Source organism: Sinocyclocheilus grahami, unplaced genomic scaffold (assembly GCF_001515645.1).
Source record: "Sinocyclocheilus grahami isolate Dianchi unplaced genomic scaffold, SAMN03320097.WGS_v1.1 scaffold1148.1, whole genome shotgun sequence".
Taxonomy (NCBI): domain Eukaryota; kingdom Metazoa; phylum Chordata; class Actinopteri; order Cypriniformes; family Cyprinidae; genus Sinocyclocheilus; species Sinocyclocheilus grahami.
The window spans coordinates 170,882-191,668 of record NW_015506327.1 but is presented as its reverse complement, the minus strand read 5'-3'; the positions used below and the strand labels follow the sequence as shown (position 1 = coordinate 191,668).

General features: G+C 39.4%; 2 protein-coding genes across 7 annotated transcripts in view; one reads left to right on the top strand and one right to left on the bottom strand.

Moving 5' to 3' along the window:
* LOC107567335 (proteinase-activated receptor 4-like) overlaps window positions 1-11,459 on the bottom strand; it is a 15,184-nt gene extending 3,725 nt beyond the window's left edge. The window contains exon 1 of one of the 3 annotated variants that reach the window (XM_016253000.1): window positions 11,360-11,459. In XM_016253000.1, the coding sequence (XP_016108486.1) occupies window positions 11,360-11,444 (85 nt within the window). In that variant the 5' untranslated portion in view covers window positions 11,445-11,459. Of the gene's footprint in view, window positions 1-2,575; window positions 2,868-11,359 lie in introns of those variants that run through there. The other 2 variants (XM_016252999.1, XM_016253001.1) reach the window with 2 other exon arrangements.
* Window positions 11,397-20,787, top strand: part of rnf130 (ring finger protein 130) — a 54,227-nt gene continuing 44,836 nt past the window's right edge. For all 4 annotated transcript variants that reach the window (XM_016252997.1, XM_016252995.1, XM_016252996.1 and 1 more), the window contains exon 1: window positions 11,397-11,687. In XM_016252997.1, coding sequence (XP_016108483.1) covers window positions 11,414-11,687 — 274 coding nt within the window. In that variant the 5' untranslated portion in view covers window positions 11,397-11,413. The remainder of the gene's footprint in view (window positions 11,688-20,787) is intronic.

Genomic DNA, 20,787 nt, shown 5'->3' with positions numbered 1-20,787 from the left:
TTTTTTTTCTCATTTTGTCTCTCATAGTTGAGGTATACCTATGATGAAAATTACAGGCCTCTCTCATCTTTTTAAGTGGGAGAACTTGCACAATTGGTGGCTGACTAAATACTTTTTTTCCCCACTGTATATGTCTGCATGGAATGCAGTTTTGAGCCTGCCTGTCTGTTTTTCCCCCTCGGGGTGGTTTGAGTTTTGTTTCATTTTTATTAAAATAAATAACCATTTCTCCTGCAATTGAGTCCTCGCTTCATCTCCCCGCACGCACCGTGACAGTTAGTTTATCTAAAGTAATTTTTGCTTATTAGTATGGTTGAACTGGATCATCGAAGGTCAGAAACAAAGACATTGCTTAAGAGAATGGGAATAAATACACAAAGGATATTTGTGTTTAACATTTAATTATTGCAGGTTTGCGTCATATATTCTGAGTTGCATTATTTTTATTCATTTTGAGGAATACTGAATCTGTGTGGGGTTTTTTTTTGTGAGTGAGATTAATTAATGCATATTCCTATTTATTTTAGAACTACAGTAACATCATCTGATTTCTCTCAACATGGGGACAGGAGAGCTGTCAATCAATAAATTGGAAAAAAAAGTAACTTGCGTTACTTATTTGAAAAAGTAACTCCAATATTCTCTTGTAAATTAAAAAGTAATGCGTTTCTTGAAAAAAAAGTAATCTGATTACGTAACTCGCATTACTTGTAATGCGTTACCCCCAACACTGCATATGAGTCCCTCGTTTGTCCTCCGAGTGAAAAGATGGATCTCAGAATCATACAGTCATTGTTGGAAAGGGTTCAAATACACAAAAATGCTGGAAAACCAAAGAATTTGTGGGACCTGAAGGATTTTTCTGAAGAACAGCAGTAAGTTTAACTGTTCAGGACAAACAAGGGACTCATGAACAACTATCACTAAACAAAAAAACAGCTGTGGATCATTCAGGTAACAACATGTGAATCAAGTGTATGTAAACTTTTGAACGGAATTATTTTATATAAATTCATTTTATTTTCTCTAGCTGCGTTACCCCCAACACTGCATATGAGTCCCTCGTTTGTCCTCCGAGTGAAAAGATGGATCTCAGAATCATACAGTCATTGTTGGAAAGGGTTCAAATACACAAAAATGCTGGAAAACCAAAGAATTTGTGGGACCTGAAGGATTTTTCTGAAGAACAGCAGTAAGTTTAACTGTTCAGGACAAACAAGGGACTCATGAACAACTATCACTAAACAAAAAAACAGCTGTGGATCATTCAGGTAACAACATGTGAATCAAGTGTATGTAAACATTTGAACGGAATTATTTTATATAAATTCATTTTATTTTCTCTAGTGGACTATATGTAAACATATTTTATGTGAAATATATTATTCAGGTCCGTACTAAATAAACAACAACATGCATTTTTTATGATCCCTTTTTTTCGGTAAAATTAACATTTTGCAGATTCTGATAGGGGTGTAAACTTTTGACCTCAACTGTACTTTTCCTAAGAATGACAGAATAGACTTATTCACAATGTAGGACCACCCAGAAAGCAATCAGATATCAGTTGTCCCTTCCTACACGGTAAAGAGGATTTACTCATGACTAATCATTTACTGTGTTCTACACAAGTCATAAAAGTTTTAAATTATGTGTATTGAAGCCCATTCCCACCACCAAAAAAAAAGCTTTGGCTAATCATAATTATGACATAGAATGTCTAAATAATGATATAAGTCATAATTTTTAGATAAAAAGTTATTATAAATTGACAACAAAATGTTATAATTTCAAAGAAAACTTCTGACTTTCAAAAATGATGACATCTTAAATTGTATAATTATGACATAAGAAGTTATGACAAAATGTCAGTTATGTTCATTATGAATTATGGCTGTCTGTCTTGAGAAATTGAAATTATGAAAAAAAAAACTGTCTTATCAATATTTAATCAATTCTTAATTAAATTAATAATTATGGCTGGCTGGTTGTCTTATAATTTTGACTTTTTATGTCATAACCATGATTTGTCCGTCACAATTTTGGCTTCTTTGCTCCATATGGCTTTTTATCACATAATTTCGACATTTTAGCTCAAATTTAATCTCAGAGGTTACGGACTCACAATGTCAAATTATATGCCATTTTTTTCTCTCTCTCCGTTATGTGGTGAAATGGCTTCCATATGACATGAGGGTGAGTAATGATGAAATCATTTACATTTATGGGTGACCTACTTTCTGAAGAATTATTTATTTTAAGGTCTAAAAAGATCTTGCTCACTCTCCTGTAGCCTACTCTCAGCGGAACCGCAAAATGCTATGTTAGACTGACTCTCACGTCTGTGCATGTCACAGCTCAGTGCCGCCCAGTGTTAACCTAATTCGAACTGTTATATTAAAATCAAGGGAGGTTTTAATTTATTTAAACAATGGTGCTTAGGTAGATTACTGCAGGCTACGTAACTTATTCTGTTATGTTTTTAACAAAAAGGCTAACTTTTCATAAACTAATAAAAGACAAAACAGGATGTGTTAACCTTAAAGTTATTAATATAATGAGAATCAAGACTTACTGACTCTATTTGAGCTGTTCACCTTTGAAGCTGATGAGACGTTCAGAAAAATGAGGAGACAGAGAAAAGGCACTCGAGGAATTACAAAAAACGTCATGGCGCTGAAATCTCTTTCTTTGAATAAAAGTTGTAAGTATTTTTTAATGATTTAAAGGTGAAATCTCTCCTTTGTCTACTGATTTTTTTCCAGCGGTGTGCTATTCAAAGGTTTTTCGGGTTGTAGACGCGCCTCTTTACCGTGTATCCTCTATTCGCTTAGCGTTTGTCTCTTGGTCCATAAAGGTTAAACAGAAAAGTGTTTTAATAGTTTTGTTGTCTGGTGTGGCTTCTCATCCCACCCCCTCGTGAATTTAGACCAATCACGGAGTCTCTCTTGGCTGCTCCTCTGAAGATTTGAAACAGATTTGAGTCGCTGCCTCGGCGCGTTTCCATTACAGATTGCGCAAAACTTTGGCGATATTTTATAAATGTCGATAAAAAAGGTATTGCCAAACGACGGCGTTTCCATTAACCAATGTTATGAGACTTAAACGTAACCTTTTGCCTCTCGCGATAAATCATAGCAATGGATTTTGGTGGGATTTTGGCTATATTTATTCAAAGGAGGCTTATGCGTGTATCTTTGCAGAAGCAGCACAGAGAGCCGCTTCAGAAACGTGCGTGGTGTGGCTGGAATAAACCATAGACTGTATAAAAACATAAACACAAGCATTGAGTGGTCGCAATCAGCTTCAGTGACTGCATCAGAGCCACACTGCACCTCAGACGTGTGCAGTGTACGTTAAATTGTCTAAGCATTAATGGCAGAGAAAGCCCCTTATATTGGAGCGCGGCCACTTATGAAGTATTTCTTGGAGGTTATAGTACGTTGAAGAATGATCATATGACTTTTTACATACGCCATGTGACCTGTAAATGCGAAAAGGCCGTTTCCATTGCAGTTTTGCGAATTATTCCTTTTTCGCATTGCCTGAAAAACCACCTCATGCGAGCGTAAAACCTTTTTTGCGATATATGGGCGTTTTTGCGAAATTGACGCGTTTCCATTAGGCGTATTTTCAATTCGCAATTTCAATTTGCGCAATTTGAAGGGTAATTTCTCTGCTGCTTTACTTCATATTGGTAGGCCTATAGCTCATGTTTGGTAATGATAATAATCATTTAAAAATTAGAATGATAAAACAACTTTATTGATACTTTTTTGAACAAGGCTAGTTGAATATTGTAAGTGAGTAGTGTTGGAATTATAAAGCCAAATGATTTGGTGAGAGACGTCTGGAGATGATTAGCTTTTATGAGTAGCCTACTGATTTTTTATATATATAAAAGCACAGTAATAACATTCTGGAATGCCCCATAACCGCACCTCTATACCAAACAGGAAGAGATAGGATCTTAGGGAGGAAATGAAACGTGTGCAATGTAAAAATGTCGGTTGCTGGACAAAATAAGTACTTTTCACACAAACCATTGTCCTTTCTATAGTTCTTTTTTTTTTAAAGAGAAGGTGAACAATAGCACTTTGTTCTATAAAACATTTGAGGTTCATTTTTTTTTTTTACGTATAATAATAATTTCCATTAATAAAATAAACAAAGATTACGTTATGCTCAAAGGATACTCCGAGATGTAATTAAACTTTAAAATAAATATTCAATATTCGATAAATATTCCAATTTCAAATACACTTTTGTAAATAACTATTAGTGTTAAAATTATAATATGCGGTTTGTAGTAGTAGGAAACTCAACAAAGGGACACTACCGCTTAACTACACAGCCTCCCTTCAAGCCGCCATCTTGAACCTCAATAATTGAGATTTAAAGTAAATGTATTTTAAGTTTGGGTGTTAAAAATTAATTAAACATGATATTGCATTCTGCCTTCTGTAATATTGTAATAATATAATTTATTGTAATGTAGGACTATATGACCTCCACTAGAGAGAGAAGAGCTCTCCACTCTGCTATTATTGGGCTACACAAGAAATGTGCAAATGATAGAGGTATAGTTATATGTAATTGTTTAAAGGTGAAATGATGGACAATAAAGTTTTAAATAATATGATATGGGATTCTTGTATCTACTGCTGATGTTTGTCAAGGTTAAGTAAGGATTTGTTTGTTATATTGTTAGAAAAAAGAAAAGAAAAGAGAAAAGAAAAACTCATCATAGACTGTGATTTGTTGTCCAGTGCACCTTCATTCCATCTGGCTATACAGATGCAGCAAGTGTGAGTAACTGTTTTCATTACGTGGTCACTATTGCTGTGTCTTCTTACAGATCGTTTGGTATTGAGTTATTTATACGTTCTGTAAAAAAGGAAAGAAAATGGTCCTTTACATTTCCGGGTTTCTCAGCACCTGAAGTCGTCATGGCCCTGTCCCAAATGGAACACTTCATGTGCACATTCGTGCTGTGTCTCAATGTGCCTACTTATACTACGCCCTTAAAGTATGTACTCTTTTGGTGAAGAAAAAGTACACACTTTTGAGTGTGTAGTAGAAGAGTAGGCAAGCTTTGGGACATACTTTCACGTCACACAACTGCGGCTTTTAACGGACGCTCTGTCGCATAGATACACGCACCCTGTCACTGTAAACTGGCCTGTCAATCAGCTTGTCACAGTTAACATCCTCCACATTGCATTTCATTTAACTTCTTACCGTATTGGAGAGAAAAGAAGTAGCACATTGATCTGCCAGTCGCGGGTCATGCCGAGAACTCTGCTCATATTTTATGCATAATGATACATTTAAAAGTTAACGACCAAACGGATGTTTATAAAAGTTTACATTGCTGTTGCAGATGAAATATAACACAGACAACATTAAATAAATATTTTTTTTACCAGGTTAAATGTTGAATATTAGTAACTCAAACCCCTTTTTCTTAGCCTCTCTACCTAACCACGGTCGTGCACATCCGCCATGTTTGTAGTTTTTAACGCGTTTTATTCGTGTTTGTAGTTCTGGACAGAATCCTTCACCAAAGCGCAATGGATTGTGGGCAATATTAGCCAGTAGAGTGTGCATGGATCTACACTTCAAAAATCGACTTGAAATAGTAGACCATCCGGGGACTTATGGCATACTCTTTTCAACATACTATGCTTTGGGACACACTTATTCTAATCTCACATACTATTTAGGATGGATAGTATGAACATTGAGACGCAGGGTCGGTCTTGCGGACTTACAATGGCTGCCGCGTGCGCGTGTCCGTTAAGTCCACGAGACCATAGTGTGTCCTATTCGTAATTTTAGCATTCAAAAGGGTGCTCACGAGCACCCCCTTTGCGGCCGCTATGCCCCCTTGATGCGTACTTCTTTCTGCTGAGCCTGCACTGGGGCGAGCTCCGCAGCAGACTTCCACCCGACAGTCAAAGCGGCATTACGTCACAAAAGTGCGGACTCAGAGGAAGACCGCAAGGGTTTAGGGTGTGATTTGGGACAGGTTATAGTTGGGTTAACAGGAGCAGTGAATGGGAGAGTAGCCTACCACAAATATATTTTTTGCATTCCCATTTGCTAAAATAGCAAAAGAAAAACTCCATGATAGTGGATAGACGTTCGATAAAAGGAAAAAAATTGAGAGACTGATAACGGCAGTAAGAAGAGAGAACAATGTTAAATGCCTCAGGTTACGTATGTAACCATGGTTCCCCGAGTAGGGAACGAGACACTGCGTCCTCTAGGGTCGCTATGGGGGAACACCTTCAGTGTGACCGGTGTCTGAAGCATATATCTAAAAACTACAATAACATTGGTCGGCGACAGCCTATGACGTCACTACCAGTGCGACTATAGTATAAATAGGCACTGGGAGAACATGTCATCCGCTTCTTCGTCTGAAGCTTGAGTCCGATGCATGGTAGGAAACCGACCAATACAATTAGTGTGCCCACAATAAAACCCTCGAGCCGCCACTCTCCTGAGGATACATAGGTAGAGTGGTGCCCAAGGTGGAACCGGGGCCTAACCAACTCAAGAAAGGGCACGAAGCCGCCACGCATAGCCCCTACCATACAGGATTTTAGAAAGTGCACAGGGACTTCACGTGCACACTTACCATATCATGGATTTTAAAGATACTGTTCTAAGGGGCCCTCGTGGCACTCTGAAGGAGCAGACCATAGATGGAAATGGTGCATCCCAAGAACAATACATCTGAGAAGCACCAACTCATCCTCATGGTATAATGTTGGAATGGCTAGCAGTAAGTTACCTAGCTGAGGGAGCATAACCCCCAGCTCTCAGCCGAGAGGGGGCTCGACCTACAGCATGTTCATTAGAAATCCTGAAGGGTAAGTGTACTGCAAGCTTAGCCAAAAATGCAGCACATCAGGGAGGCAGAGGAAGGGCCTAGTTCGCCTGATGTTGCCAGTTCCAGGTGCTCTGGGAAAACAGATAACTCAACTCCCCACGTGAGAGGAGAACTCCGAATTCAGAAAAGCAGAGAACTTGAACGCTCGGAAGAAAGCACCATGCTCATAAATAACCCTCTACCCTCACTGTGCGATGCTTTAAAAGTGTATCAACAGAGACAAACTAGTTGAGTGGAGCCCAAGGTGAGTACCGGGGCCTAAGCCAACTCAGAGAAAGGGAACGAGGCTAACAACGTGTAACCCTTACCATACAGGATTTTAGAAAGTTGGCAGAGTGCTTAGCGTGCACACTTACCCCCATGTGGATTTTAGAAAGTGCGCAGAGTGCTTAGCGTGCACACTTACCACCATGTGGATTTTAGAAAGTGCACAGAAGCTTAGCGTGTGCTCTTACCATAGTATGGATTTTATAGAGAGCTGCTCACAGATGCCCAGAAGTCCTCAGCCACTCAATCGGGAGCGGCAGGCTCAAAGACAGCCCTCTGAGGTGAGGGGAGCACTGCCTGAATTGACCCGAATAGAGGCAGCTTATCAGGGAAGCAGCAAGCGGCCCAACTACCTTATGTCACTGCCACGGAGCGATTCCTAGCTAACCCTCACAGAGAGGGGAGCACTTCTTAGTTTGACCACAAGGCGGCGCTAGATTAAAAGGGGAAACCCAGCAGGGCCCAATAAGAGACAGTCCCCTGGTGCAGCTGGACACTGTCTCATGCTCTCTATCTCGATAGAGAGCGTGGGTCCCGTATGACCAGACCCGATAGAATCTGAAGAAATAGCGGGACCCAATAACCATTCATGCATATAGAGCTTACAACTCCTCAGAGCAGAAGCACAAAGGAGGGGTTTCCCACAGAAACACAAATCCCTCTTACCTCAGGGAACGCAGTGTACTCCAGCCCACTCCACAGAGGGGTGATTATTGGTTCAACCATAAGGGCAGTGTGACAGTGAGGACCCACGGGCCCGACCGTCTATGGAGAATTGAACTCAGAGAACGTGCATGAAGGTTAAGGAACGATTCAAATCTCGGGAGACCTCTCAGGGTGAGAAATGAGTAGTTTGCACCTAGCCAGAGGATAGGGAGCATGTCGCGAAGCATGTGCTCAGAAGAATACTAGCCCACGAGAAGGACCCACAGGTCCTGAGGTTGCAGCGTTATACTGGGGACCTGATGCTGGGAGACTTCCTCAGAAGCCCAGGCTGCGTGTCCAAGCCAAAGATGAGGGCTATCACCAGCCTGGAACCAGAACTGATGACTGAAACCATCACTGTAATCGGTCAACAGCAGGAGGTCCTGACTTAGCAGGTGGGTCAAACCTAAAGTCAGAAGAACAGAACAGGCCCGAGTAGCGCTGCAGAGAAAGGATAGCATCAAATACACAAGAACTAGCCTGGACCCTCGTGAAATGAAGGATTTAAAGGCCTCCTATAACCTCACGACCACCGTCTCAACGGAAGTGCCGAGAAGCTCAGAAGGGGAAACCGGCGCATCAAGAAGAAAGCCCTTCTCTTTCGACCCGATAACCACCAGACTCACCCACAGATGTCTCTCCATAACCACCATGGCTGCCATTTTTTGGATCTGCCAATGGCAGTGGCGGTCTGCTTAGCGGCACGAAGAGCAAGATCCGCGGTGCGACGCAACTCAGCCACCTCATCAGGGGATAGACCCTGCCTTTATCCAGGTCTTTGAGCAGATCAGCCTGAAAAGCCTGAAGCACCACCATGGTGTGCAACGAGACTGCAGCCTGACCTGCTGCCGTGCCTTAAGAGAAGATGTCTCCCCCATGGAGAGATAGCAGGCAAGCGTCTCTTCAACAGGTGGCATCTTCTCATAACCATTCTCATGCATCCCCTCGATGTTGGCATAACTAGTATGCTGGAATCCCGCGGGAGCTAAACACGCTCTGCCCAACCGCTAGATTACCTCAGAAATCAAGCACGAACGAAACCTGCTGCTGCGAATGCATCGCTATTCCCGCGAGAGGAAAACGCACTCATGCAAACTCTATCTACAAACTCGGGTAAATGGTGAAATACTCACATCCCCCTCAGTAGTCCCGCAAATGCATCACAATGAGCACAAGCTGCCTCCTCGTCAAACGAGCGCGTTCAATTCATGCTTATCTCTCACAAGAACTAAGCAATGAATGCAGAGCGCATCCAACTCCCTCGAGAGCTGAACGCGCTTGCTCTTCACCACACACAGCACGCGAGCCGTGTGAAACTGCAGGTATCAGAGCAAAGCCTCTGGTGAGAAACATGCACTCCTAGTCATGTTTAGCTTAACATTAACATAAACAAACGGTCAGTGAAGACGAAGAAGAGGATGACGTGTTTTCCCGGCACCTATTTATACTATAGTCACACCGGTAGTGAATAGGGCTGCACGATTAATCGAATGCGATTGTCATGCGCATTTTGTTAGTAAAGCCGGTTCTGTAATCAGCAGTAAATCATCATCACGTGCTTTCAGATTACGCAAAAAAACTTTCTTTTTTTTTTATTGCGCAATTAAGAAATTGAAGAAATCGTTCGCGAAAGAAGGAATGGCAGCTGTTTGCAATGCTTCTCGGTGAACTACGGCTCTGCGAAGTAAATGCTGCTCCATCTGAAAGCATGTGAAAATACCACATTTAATAACATATTTTTATTCCAAACTCACTTCATAACATCAGTCGGGTGTTTGAAATAAATCCTTCTGTGAGATGATGTGGCTTCTTACACAGAATAAGGCACGCAACATATTTCATAGTATTCAAAGCAGTGATAAAGGCATTGCATTATAAATATACTTTATTTTAATGAAAATTATAATAATAATAATAACTCAGATAAACCATATATTGTCAAAGTCGTGTGTTTATTAGTCACGTTGAATCAATGAAAGCAGTTAAACCTTCTGTTTATTCAGCTAGCGTTACAGGGATTGGGTTTCTTCTGCGGGGTGTATTTGGAGTTTCTCTGCTGATCACAACTGAAAGATACGCATGACAATCGCAGCTTCTGTCGAATCGCGATTTGGATTCCATTTCGATTTTTTCATGCAGCGCTAACCATAGATGCTGCATTTTAGAAACACACTCGCATTAGCATTAAGTAGTTTATTTGTAATTTGATGCAAAGGTAATATAATACAAATACTAGTGTTATAAATGTACATACATTAAAAAAAATACAAATATGAAAAACTTTTGAGGATTTACGATGCTGATGACCATTAAACGCATCATCACAGTCTTGTGAAAAGGGTCCATAGTTTATTCTAAATTGTGTTTTTTTTTTAATTAAAAAATCTTGATAACATTATAAGTGGACCTCAGAGAACAGTACAAAATAAAAACAAAGGCAGTTCATGACCCCTTTAAAATTGGGATCTGGGTTTTCACTGACATCTTTTAGTGTAGCCTATTGTGATCTCAAATACTATTCTTTACAGAGCAATACATTAAAAGTGCCTTTATGCAGGCTACCAAATTTGGAAGTTGCATTATGTATGCAAGTATGCATCAGTCGCCTACTGTACTCTGCTTTAGCCTACATGCTTCTCATAAACATCATCTGATCTTTCAGATGAGCAAACTGGAATAAACAGCTCTGATCACTAGCAATATAGAAATTATTTATAAAATAGCATTCAAAACCTCTAATACACATGAAATATATCAACAATTCCTTGTAAACTTGTAGACTCTTCACATTTAAAAGTAAACGGCCACAAATGCTACGACTGGTAGTAAATAAGTGATTAAGGACCAATATACGCATTGAGATGAGATGATGGTGATGTGTCTGTCCCTCCCACTGATATGTTCTCAGTACGAGAGACGCGCTGCGTCGCGCATGCGCACACGGCTCAGTGTTCGCGAAAGGAAAAAAGGCGAGCACAACAGCATCGGTCTGCCTATGGCCGAACAAGCCACGGCGCTGTGAAATATCACAACAAAGAGAGAGTCTGACTGTAAATAATACAGGTGGAAGCGACCGAGCAGGTAAGATATCACGTCAGAAATCTCAGCTCGTGAGGAAAGGTGTTTTTGTTGCATAGCAGCTGGTTGTAAGGACTGGTTGCACGAACAAAGCGGTCCTGACAGCAGAAGAGATACAGTTGATTCCCTTTAACAGTCGTTAAAAGCCTGTGTACTATTTAAAGGACCTGTAGACAAGCTTAACCGCCTTTAATAAAACCAAACGGGGACCATTATACGAACCCAAGCCTCTGGTGAAATACACGCGTTTTGTTGTCATCGCAAAGTCAGTAATGTGGAGAAATCTATCTACCCTTTCCTTCTTTCTGTCTTATTATCAGGGGAAGCGCCGCATGGCTCTTCATATGAACGTTGTGGCTTGAAAGGAGAACAGTATGTTTACATGAGGGCTCGAGACAGAGCACTGACCGTTGAAAGATTCGCAGAGTCGGGTTGCGTTGATCGGTGAAGACATTGCCGAAGATGCTGAAGAGATTGGCCGCGCCGGCGTCATGCAGCAGCTGCCTTCTTGCCTTCCTCCTCGCCTTCGTCTCGCCCAGGTGTACGCTGTCTATCGGTGCCGACAAAACTATGGTGAACAAGGAGGATTATTATAGCGCCACGGTCAACGCCACCGTTCTGAACCATAAAGGCAATCCTCAACAGATGGTGACGAAGAATGACGGGCGCTACGGGCAGAATTCCCCCAAAACAGAGGCGAAGGGGATCGTGATAGCACCTGCTGCTGTTAATGGGGGTGAGTGTGTTTGTGTATATGTACACACACACACACACACACATATATATATATATATTGATATTTTAAACAGGTGTACAATTTTTTTTGCTTTACAGCTCTTCACTTATCAGAGTTAATAGTAACTCGTATAATAATCCTGTTGAGGGAAAGGGCATCTTGAAGCAGTGTTGAGATGATTTGCAGGTCCTCTCTGGTCTCCTAGTCAAGGTGAACTGGGCTGCGTTTCCCAAAAGCATCGTAAGCTTAAGTACATAGACCCATTGAAACAAATGGAGCTACGATCAACTTAAACTTGCGATGCTTTTGGGAAACGCAGCCCTGGTCTTCAGCTGGTTTAGCAATGCGGCCAAAGTAACTTAAAACCACACTGGCTGGAAAATGCCCAAAACCCTTGTGGAACCAGATTGGTTAGGCTAAGAGACCAGATAAACCGTCTTAGGCATGGAATATGTTCATCTTGGGCCAGTAAATTACCAGCTAATGACCAGGTTGAGCCAGCTAATGACTAACCAGCTAGAAACCTTACATAGGACTTTGTCCATAATTTTATGGATGTTGATACTGTATTTTTGTCTATATGATGAACCTAATACATTTTATGGTTTGTTTTTATTGTCACATTTGCAAATATGTTAAAATCCATCTTGCTTTATGAAAGAGAACAGTTTTGAGAGTGATTTTAGTAAAGTGTGGGCTTGCAGATCAGAAACTTCCTGTGATATTTGACATCTTCACATGACTGCCGTGTCATTTCCTCTGTTGTGCTCAAACAGAGGAGAAAACTGATGTTGAATATTTCCTACATGAGAAAGCTTCTGAAAAAGTCTGCTGGCCGTTCAGTGGAGTTTCTTCATTTTTCTTACCCTGGATACTGACAGTTGCTTTCTGTGTATGAAACCTTTTCATGGTCTCATACACAGAATCATGAGGCTGATTCTCTTGTAAGGATTCAGTAAACAAAACTGTACAACCTTCGTACTATTTACTTACATAACCTCCCCTGATGAGGCCCTGCACCACTTTGTGCTCTGTTCTGAAAAGTCAGTGACGTAGGGGATTAGGGACACAAGTGTGGCTTGCTTTGTTTGCAATGCCATCCCTTGCCCTCGTCTGCACTAAATTAGCAGCTCTTGTGTCTCAGAGCATGTGTAAGGTGGCCCGCTTGATGCCAGCCAATGTTGCGCAATTGCTTAGCAAACTCGTGTTTAATAATCCCAGTACCGTCTATGCTCTTTAAGGCCATGGCTGCTGTCTGTGGCTGTCTTTATCAATCTCTCTTTTTTAGCTGACACATTTAGGCAAATTCATCTCCATTAGCTGCAATTGTTATTAAAAATTTTGCTGAATCGTTTACTTTTTCCTAGATCCTCTTGTATGTATTGAATGGCTTGAGGGAAGTGCAATATCTATAATCATTCTTAGGTTGGCTGGTGTCGTCTTCCAGTGTTCGGATGTATATTTCTCTCTCCCTCACTATCCCAGTTGTTCTTTTATACTCTGCTTGTTCAGGTTACAGGATGCTCAGAAATCACCAGAAATCCTTGAGACTGAGATTCTGTAAATAAATTATTAATCAATATGTATAGCACTATTAGAATGCTTCTTGAGGTGCTGGGCACTTTGACTTGGTTTAGTGCCATTGTGGTAAGACTAAGAAAGATGGATTTGTCGATATCAACCATTGCAATCCATACTGCTGATCGCAGATTTTGAGTTCTGTTTTTAAGGCTTGTTTTTGATGAGTTCAGCAGGGCAGTTTTCTGTCGTGTGTTCATTCCTCATTGTACCAATTTTAGCTTACATGCTGTTCTGGTTAACTTAGTGTGTTGAATTGACCTGAAGCAGTTGTCTGACCTACTGGTCATTATGCCAGTGAATCCAGTGGAGGTCATTAATCCTGATCCAGTCAGGAGCTGGAACAGGGACACCGGGCTCTATATTTAATGTGAAATATGTTCTCAAGGACATTAGCACATCCATTCCCCCATTTGAAATGAGCAAAGATACTACCCCCAAAAAGACAATAGCTAAAGAAGACATTCATTTAAAAGTGTGCGTGCACAGTAAATCTAAAGCTAGACTTCCACAAGTTATTCTGCTTCTTTTATTGCCATCTCAATTGGATCTGAGGCAAAGTAATGATTCTTAGCAGAAGATTGTGTAAAAAGAGACCAGAGTCTTGACATAAAGCAGTAACACCCACTTCCTCTGTTACTCTAATCACTTTCAGGTCAGGATATTCTCTCTCTCTCTCTCGCTCTCTCTCTCTCTCTCTCTCTCTCTCTCTCTCTCTCTCTCTCTCTCTCTCTCTCTGAGGATGGCTGTATTTGTGATTTCACTATAGCATAATAATTCCTGAGTGGTTCAGTACTACTGATCAGCTGGCCAAGAATTTTCTCCCAAAGGAAGGAATGTTTGGCATGTTATTGCTCTCAGCTGCATACATTTAAAGAGGAAGATGCGTGGGTTTGGGCTTGTCTTGTCTTTGTCACATAGTCTTTTGGAGTGTTAAATAACACTGATTAAACTGATCATGATTCTCCACAGTGGGCACTGCGGTAATACTAATTACATGGCTACGTGACAAAAAATAGCTTATTTTATATGAAATTGAAATCCGAATGAAATCAAAATGGACAATTCTTGTATTTTATGGAATATTTATTATAAATGATTTATCTGTGCACATCAATATTTTTTTTAATACATGTGCCCTTGTAACCTTTAATTAAAAAAAACATTAAAACGAATTAACAAATGGCAATGATTCAGTCTATGTCCAGAGGACATAGATATGACTCATATGCACCATAAGGAAGAAAAGTTGTTTGATGGTGGTTTTAAGTTTGACTGAAATAATAATAGTAATAGCCTATGTGCTGTTTTTTAGAAAGTTCTTATTGTTCTTATTTGTTCTTATTTACTGTTGTTAACGCATACACCGTCTGTCTGCCGCGACCCATGTTACATCAAGCATACTCAGATTTGTGGTTTCCGTCATTTTTACATTTATTTGCATTTTTTTCTGTCACTACTCACTAACTAGTCATAGTATCGACAGAATTACAGTATTTATTCTTGAACCTGGGCATATCGCAATTCATACGTGTTTAACATTTATATTTCTTAATGCAAACAGCCGTAAATGCATTCATTCTGCAATATGCGCATGCTGCACTTAAAAATACTATCCCTGAATTTAAGTACATTCAGCATTTGGCAGATCACAGGTTTAAGACAAATATCGGCTGATATCGATCAGTCCATCCTTATTTACTTTCATTTCACTTATAAGCCATACAAGAACAGGTTTTTGAAACCTTGATAACTGTCAATCACCAATAACGTTTGAGCTCCAGCACTAAACAAAATATAAGATTGTGCCGTATTTGTCTTTGAAAATCTATCACTATAAGCCTCAGTGAGCCTGTCTTATACAGAAAAAACAAGCAGCTCACTGCTTCCTGTTTGACTGCTTCAAGATTATATTTCCTCAGGAGCCTGACCTCAATGTATTCGACTGACCTCTGTTTATCTCTTCTCCTGCCCCTCGGATAGCTTACCAGTGGCTCATCAGTCTAAACAAGGAGGTGAGCACAAAAAATATTATTTTGCTCTTGGTTCACCCCATTGAATGAGAGAAAAGGAGAAACAGACAGAAGGAGTGCAGGTCTTGTGACTCACCATTTTCTGTTTCACTCAAATCTCAGTTTCCCCACCAGCTGCTCCTATCATTAGGGGTCTGGCAACATAACAAACCACACTTAGCTAATGGGTAGTGAGACAGAAAATTACCTGCCAATATGCAGAGGTAACTTAGTGTCCAGTAAAGCCAGTCCAGCAAAGCCCCTAATCAGACATGAAGCATCAAGCCAAAGAGCTACTGTAGCAGCCCCAAACAAGACTGTGGCTAGTGGGAAGTGATGCATATTTGTGGTGATAAGCATCCTGTTGCATGATTTCCAGTGCATAGCGATTTATGACACTTGAATAAGCCCAAATGGCAGTATATGACCCCGACATAAGGGCTAATTAGATTCGCTCCAGGTCATGCGCACGACAAGTGCACCAATGGGCAAGTGTCCCCATGGTCCATCTTTATCAAGTAGGCTAATACTTTTCCTTTAGAGTTTTTGTAGATTAAAAAAGTATTAATTGTGTAATTTAAAAAAGTTAGCTAGAGATCTAAATTTGAACAGACACTATCTGTATGTGTTTCTTTTCTCATATACTGTAGGTTATTCTTTATTTAATTTTCTGTCTTGTTGAAGAGACTATAATAAGAGAAAATGGTGGCTTGAGTGGTATTATCCCATAAATATTATACTCACAGATATTGGATATTAAATTGGAGTTTTTTTCAATTGGAGTTTGTTTGAAGCGTTCCATTTCGTATTGTCAAGACATTTTAATTTCTTCCTTCCCATCCTTCTTAAAGAAATAGCCTAGTTCACCCAAAAAATAAAAAATTTCTGACAATTTACTCAGCCTCAGACCATCCAATGTATAGATGAGTTTGTTTCTTTGTATTTGGAGAAATTTAGCATTACACTAATGCATCCTCTGCAGTGAGTGGGTCATCAGAATGAGAGGCCAAATAGCTGATAAAAACATCACAATAATCCACAAAACTCATCTTTATTTTGGATGGCAGATTTTTCGATAAATATTTGAACTATTCCTTTAAAGTGCAGGGTAAAAAAATGGTAACCTAAAAATAGTAATATCTCAATTAAATTGAAAAAAAACAAAAAACATTTTAATATTGAATCAGCTTAAATACGTTAGTTTATACCAACGAAAAACAAAGTTTTTATTGGTTAAATAAGTTGAAGTTAGCAACTGCAGGTTGCAGTGTGAGAGGGGTTTTTAAGTCTCATGTGACGTGTAAACAGTACATTGATTTGCTGTTACCCAAATAAGAACAGCAAAATCCATTTGTTGAAAGAAACAGATGAAAGAATGGACAGGAACCATGTGACGTGCCATATGCTTCTAATTGATCCAAGCAGGAAATGTGAGCTGGAGTAATGTTGGGACATCGATTGCAGTGGTGTTGTTGTCATAGGAAGTGAGGTTGGAGAGGGCCGGCATGGTTGAGGAAGCAAATTGGCTGCCTGTGTTTTTCTTAATACCCATGATTTCCCTCTGTTTGGTTGCATGTGAGGTTGTAATGTATTCTTATTTGAGATGAACACAATGTTAGGAGACGAGCTGCAGAGGATCAAATTAGTGTCATGCCTGAACCTAGTTTGTAGTGATCCGGTAAAGATTTACTGTAAACTAGGCTGATATTCACACAAATGCTTAATGGGTTTAGTGACTCTTCTGAACATGTCTGAAATAACATTGTAGATTTTATTTGTTTTTGAAGAAGCACTTTAAATAATCCCTTAAAGTCTCAGTGCTGTTAGCGATTGCTTTAAATAAAAAGTTAAATTTCACCCCCTTTCCGCTCTGAATCACAGGACATTTGCATTTCTCAAAAATTTGACACCAAGTTCTACGAAAGACACTTGGAGAAGGCACAAGCTGCTCATATTTTACTTCCTTATTTTTGTCCCTTAGGTTTTACTACCACAGCACAGAACAGTGTTTGCATCGGAGAAAATGTAGTGATCTGCTCATCAAACAATTTCTGCTGATGAGTAGTGAAATACTTTATGCTAGGGCTGAAACAGTTGTTGACAATAAAAAATGTTCGACAAATATTTTCATTGTCAAGTAGTTGTTTGATCTCATGTGACCAAATATAAGAGCCTGCAATAATGCGGTTTAACCAGTGTAGCGCTGTAGCATGTGACTGTAATTGTAATAGAGTGCAAACGCAGCTGAACCAGACGCTGCAGAGAGGGGCGTTTATAGGATTATGTAAATATGTGCTGCATGCTTTCCTCAATGCACACAACAAAACTGACAGCGGTGAGAAAACAGCCATTAAGAAAGCATCTGATCTTAGCGATTTGGATATTTTTCTAACAGCTCTGCAATCAGCACTCCAGTCACATTTATTTATATAGCACTTTATACAATAATATAAGCAGCTTTATAGTATTAAATATAAAAAAAATGTCATTGTCACTTTCAGTTGTGATTGCTAGAGTTTCTATAAATTGATTTTCTGTTACTAAGCAGCTCTCCAGTGTGGAGCTAGCTAGTGATAAAATCTTTTTAATAGTGAATGCAATCAATCAATTATAAAAAATATTATTACATTAAAATGATAGTTTGTTTGCATAGATTAACGCTTAATAGCCCAGGACTGTTTAGCTCAGGGCTGTTTCGATTCCTATAACACTACAAGGTGTTTTAAGAGAGTTAAAGGTGTGAATAAAATAATTTATCCAAAAATAAAATGTCGTCTTATTTACCTTTTTGTTCCATATCCATATGACTTACAAAAGGAGAATGATGCATCAGTCAGTAAGTTATTTTTTCATACGGTTAATTAAATGGTGAATGAGAGTCTCTTATGTCTGTCATCTAATTTTGTGTGCCAAATATATTTTTGTATTGTAAAATATAATTGTAATTGTACAATAATAATATAATTTTTACATTTTTTAAAAAAGCTGGAGTGGTTACCTTGTTTTATTTATTTAGGAAATGTGTAACTAAATATTTTGACTAATTATAAAAGCTGAATAATAGAACAAAGCCTACTGATTAATTGGGGAATAATTATTTATTAGTTGATAAATCATTGTAATAATCGATAGATTAATTGATTATTAAAATAATAGTTTGCAGCCTTACTTTTAAATATAATTTCAGAAATATGCTATATTTTATATTAAAGTACTAATATTTAGCATATATTTAGCAAACTAATATTTTAGAGTTGGCTTACTAGAGTGTAAACTAGGGATGCTCCGATCGATTGACCGGAGAACGGTATTGACCGATAATCATATTTTATGACTCGATCAGTACTCACCAACTTGGCCGATCTCAGGAACCAATTGCAATTTGATGAAGTCAACGCGTGACGACGTACATGATGCGTGCGGACATAAATTATTTGGCGCCGCAGTCATGTCATCGACGGTGTGGCAATGCTATGGCATTTCGAGAAACAATGAAAAATTTGCTGTTTGTTGTGTATGTTTTGCATGATTCATCTACACAGCAGATTCAGTGACGATAGAGCTGATCTGTGCCTCACTGCACGTGTCTGCGGCGCGTTATGGCTCCACGGCCACCGGAGCTGATTGCGGCCGCTGTAGTCAGTGCTTGTGTTTATCAGCGAGCCGCGGCACGTTTCTGAAGCGGTTCTCCGCGCTGCTTGGCTAAATATAGTCTTTTGTGAGTTGTCACAGCGTGGAGGACGGAACAACTGGTTTCCCCAGTAACCGCTGTACACAAAGCAGCGCTTTATCAGGCATATAACATGTAAGATGAAAATGACATAGAAAATTTTCCTTCAGAAATACAGTTATATAAAAACACCTGCACCTCGTTTTGATTTTTAAACGGTGCAGTACGTGCTCATGTTTATTCAACGAAGCCTTTTGGAAAATCAGTCAGTTTTGATATTGTGGTGAGCGCCACAAATAAATAAATTTATGGGAAACACATCCCACAGCACAACCACCTGAGCCCAACTTCAGTCTACTCCTCACCTTAACTTTAACTGCGTTTGTAGCCAGCGCCATAGCCAGACTGATAAACAAACACAGACCGGAAGTTAACTTCGGGCCAGGTGCGTGCACCCGATGAAACTGTCTATATAAAGCTTGAAGCATCACTAATCGGTATCGGCCGATCACCATGACAAGAAATCGGTACTCCATATCGGCTGCAAAAATCATGATCGGAGCATCCCTAGTGTAAACTTTTGGAATGTTTGTATTATCATACAAATTAATTTGATCAAACAAGATAGAATGTTTTAGAGGGAAACAAACCCAACTTATACCACAAAACATTCAAGAATCCGTCAAATTGTCTCTTCCTCATGGAGGATGTCATTAAGGAGCTGGCTTTTGCTCATACAAGCATTATAATCAACATAGGAACATGAAGAAATATCCTTTGTCTAATTCAGTATTTCACTACAATATAATATATTACACTGTCTAATGTTTCCATCTTTCCATCTAACAGTTCTCATGTGCACTTCTGTTAGGAAGATTGACCTACATATCAGTCTAACAGGGTTTTCTGTTGTGGAGTTCTGCTGTGGATGAATGACTCGGCATCTGTCTGAAAGCTTTTCCTGGAATTTAATGTGTGCTTTTATGTAATATTGAAGTGATTAAAACAATTCATTGTAGATTAACCTGAAAATTGTTCTTGGTGTGATGCAAATATCACATTCTGTTTCAGATACAGCACAATAACAGGTTTCAGCTGTTCAGGTTTGCAAAACCAAGTTGTATCTTTCTGACTCCCACAGGGAGAGATGAGAGATACCTCTTTTGTGACGTTTGTCTGGTTGTAGTGCAGGTGGTCTGATGGTAGGATTTTGTTGCTTCTGCTGATGGTATCTAGCATTCCTAAGCTTGCACATGCCTGTCATGGTTATGCAGAAAATGTTAGAGCTAGAAAAACAAAGATAAAAACAAAGGCTGTCTTAAAGGCAGCAGATGTGTTCTGCACATACTTTATGATTTTATTTTATGCTTTAAACTGTTTTATTTCTAGTTAAGAAGCATCAGTTTAGGATTGTTTTCAGAGTCTTTTGTCTAAAAATGAGTAGTGCAAAGGTGCTTTGAACAGGAATGTACAATATTCGAGTTTTTCAAATTGTATATATGCTTTGTAATTGTCTGTGACTTGATTTGTGTATTTTTTCCATGTAGATTTAATTTTTCATACGTGTAGACTGTTTAGTCATTGTATACTCGGACCAAGCTGTTCACATATGCAAAGGCATTAAAATAATTATTCAAAGACTAAAGTCTCAAAACCAAAGAGATATTCTTTATAAAAGTTAAGAGTTTACCACACCTACCTAAAACGCCTCATTCTAACACGCCCTCACATACCTACGTCACAATCTGGGAAGATTTGCATAACGCCTCCTAAATGTTCACGCAAAGAAAGAAGGCGTAACTTTTATTCTCGCTGTAGTATTGTTGATGCTGCAGCCATG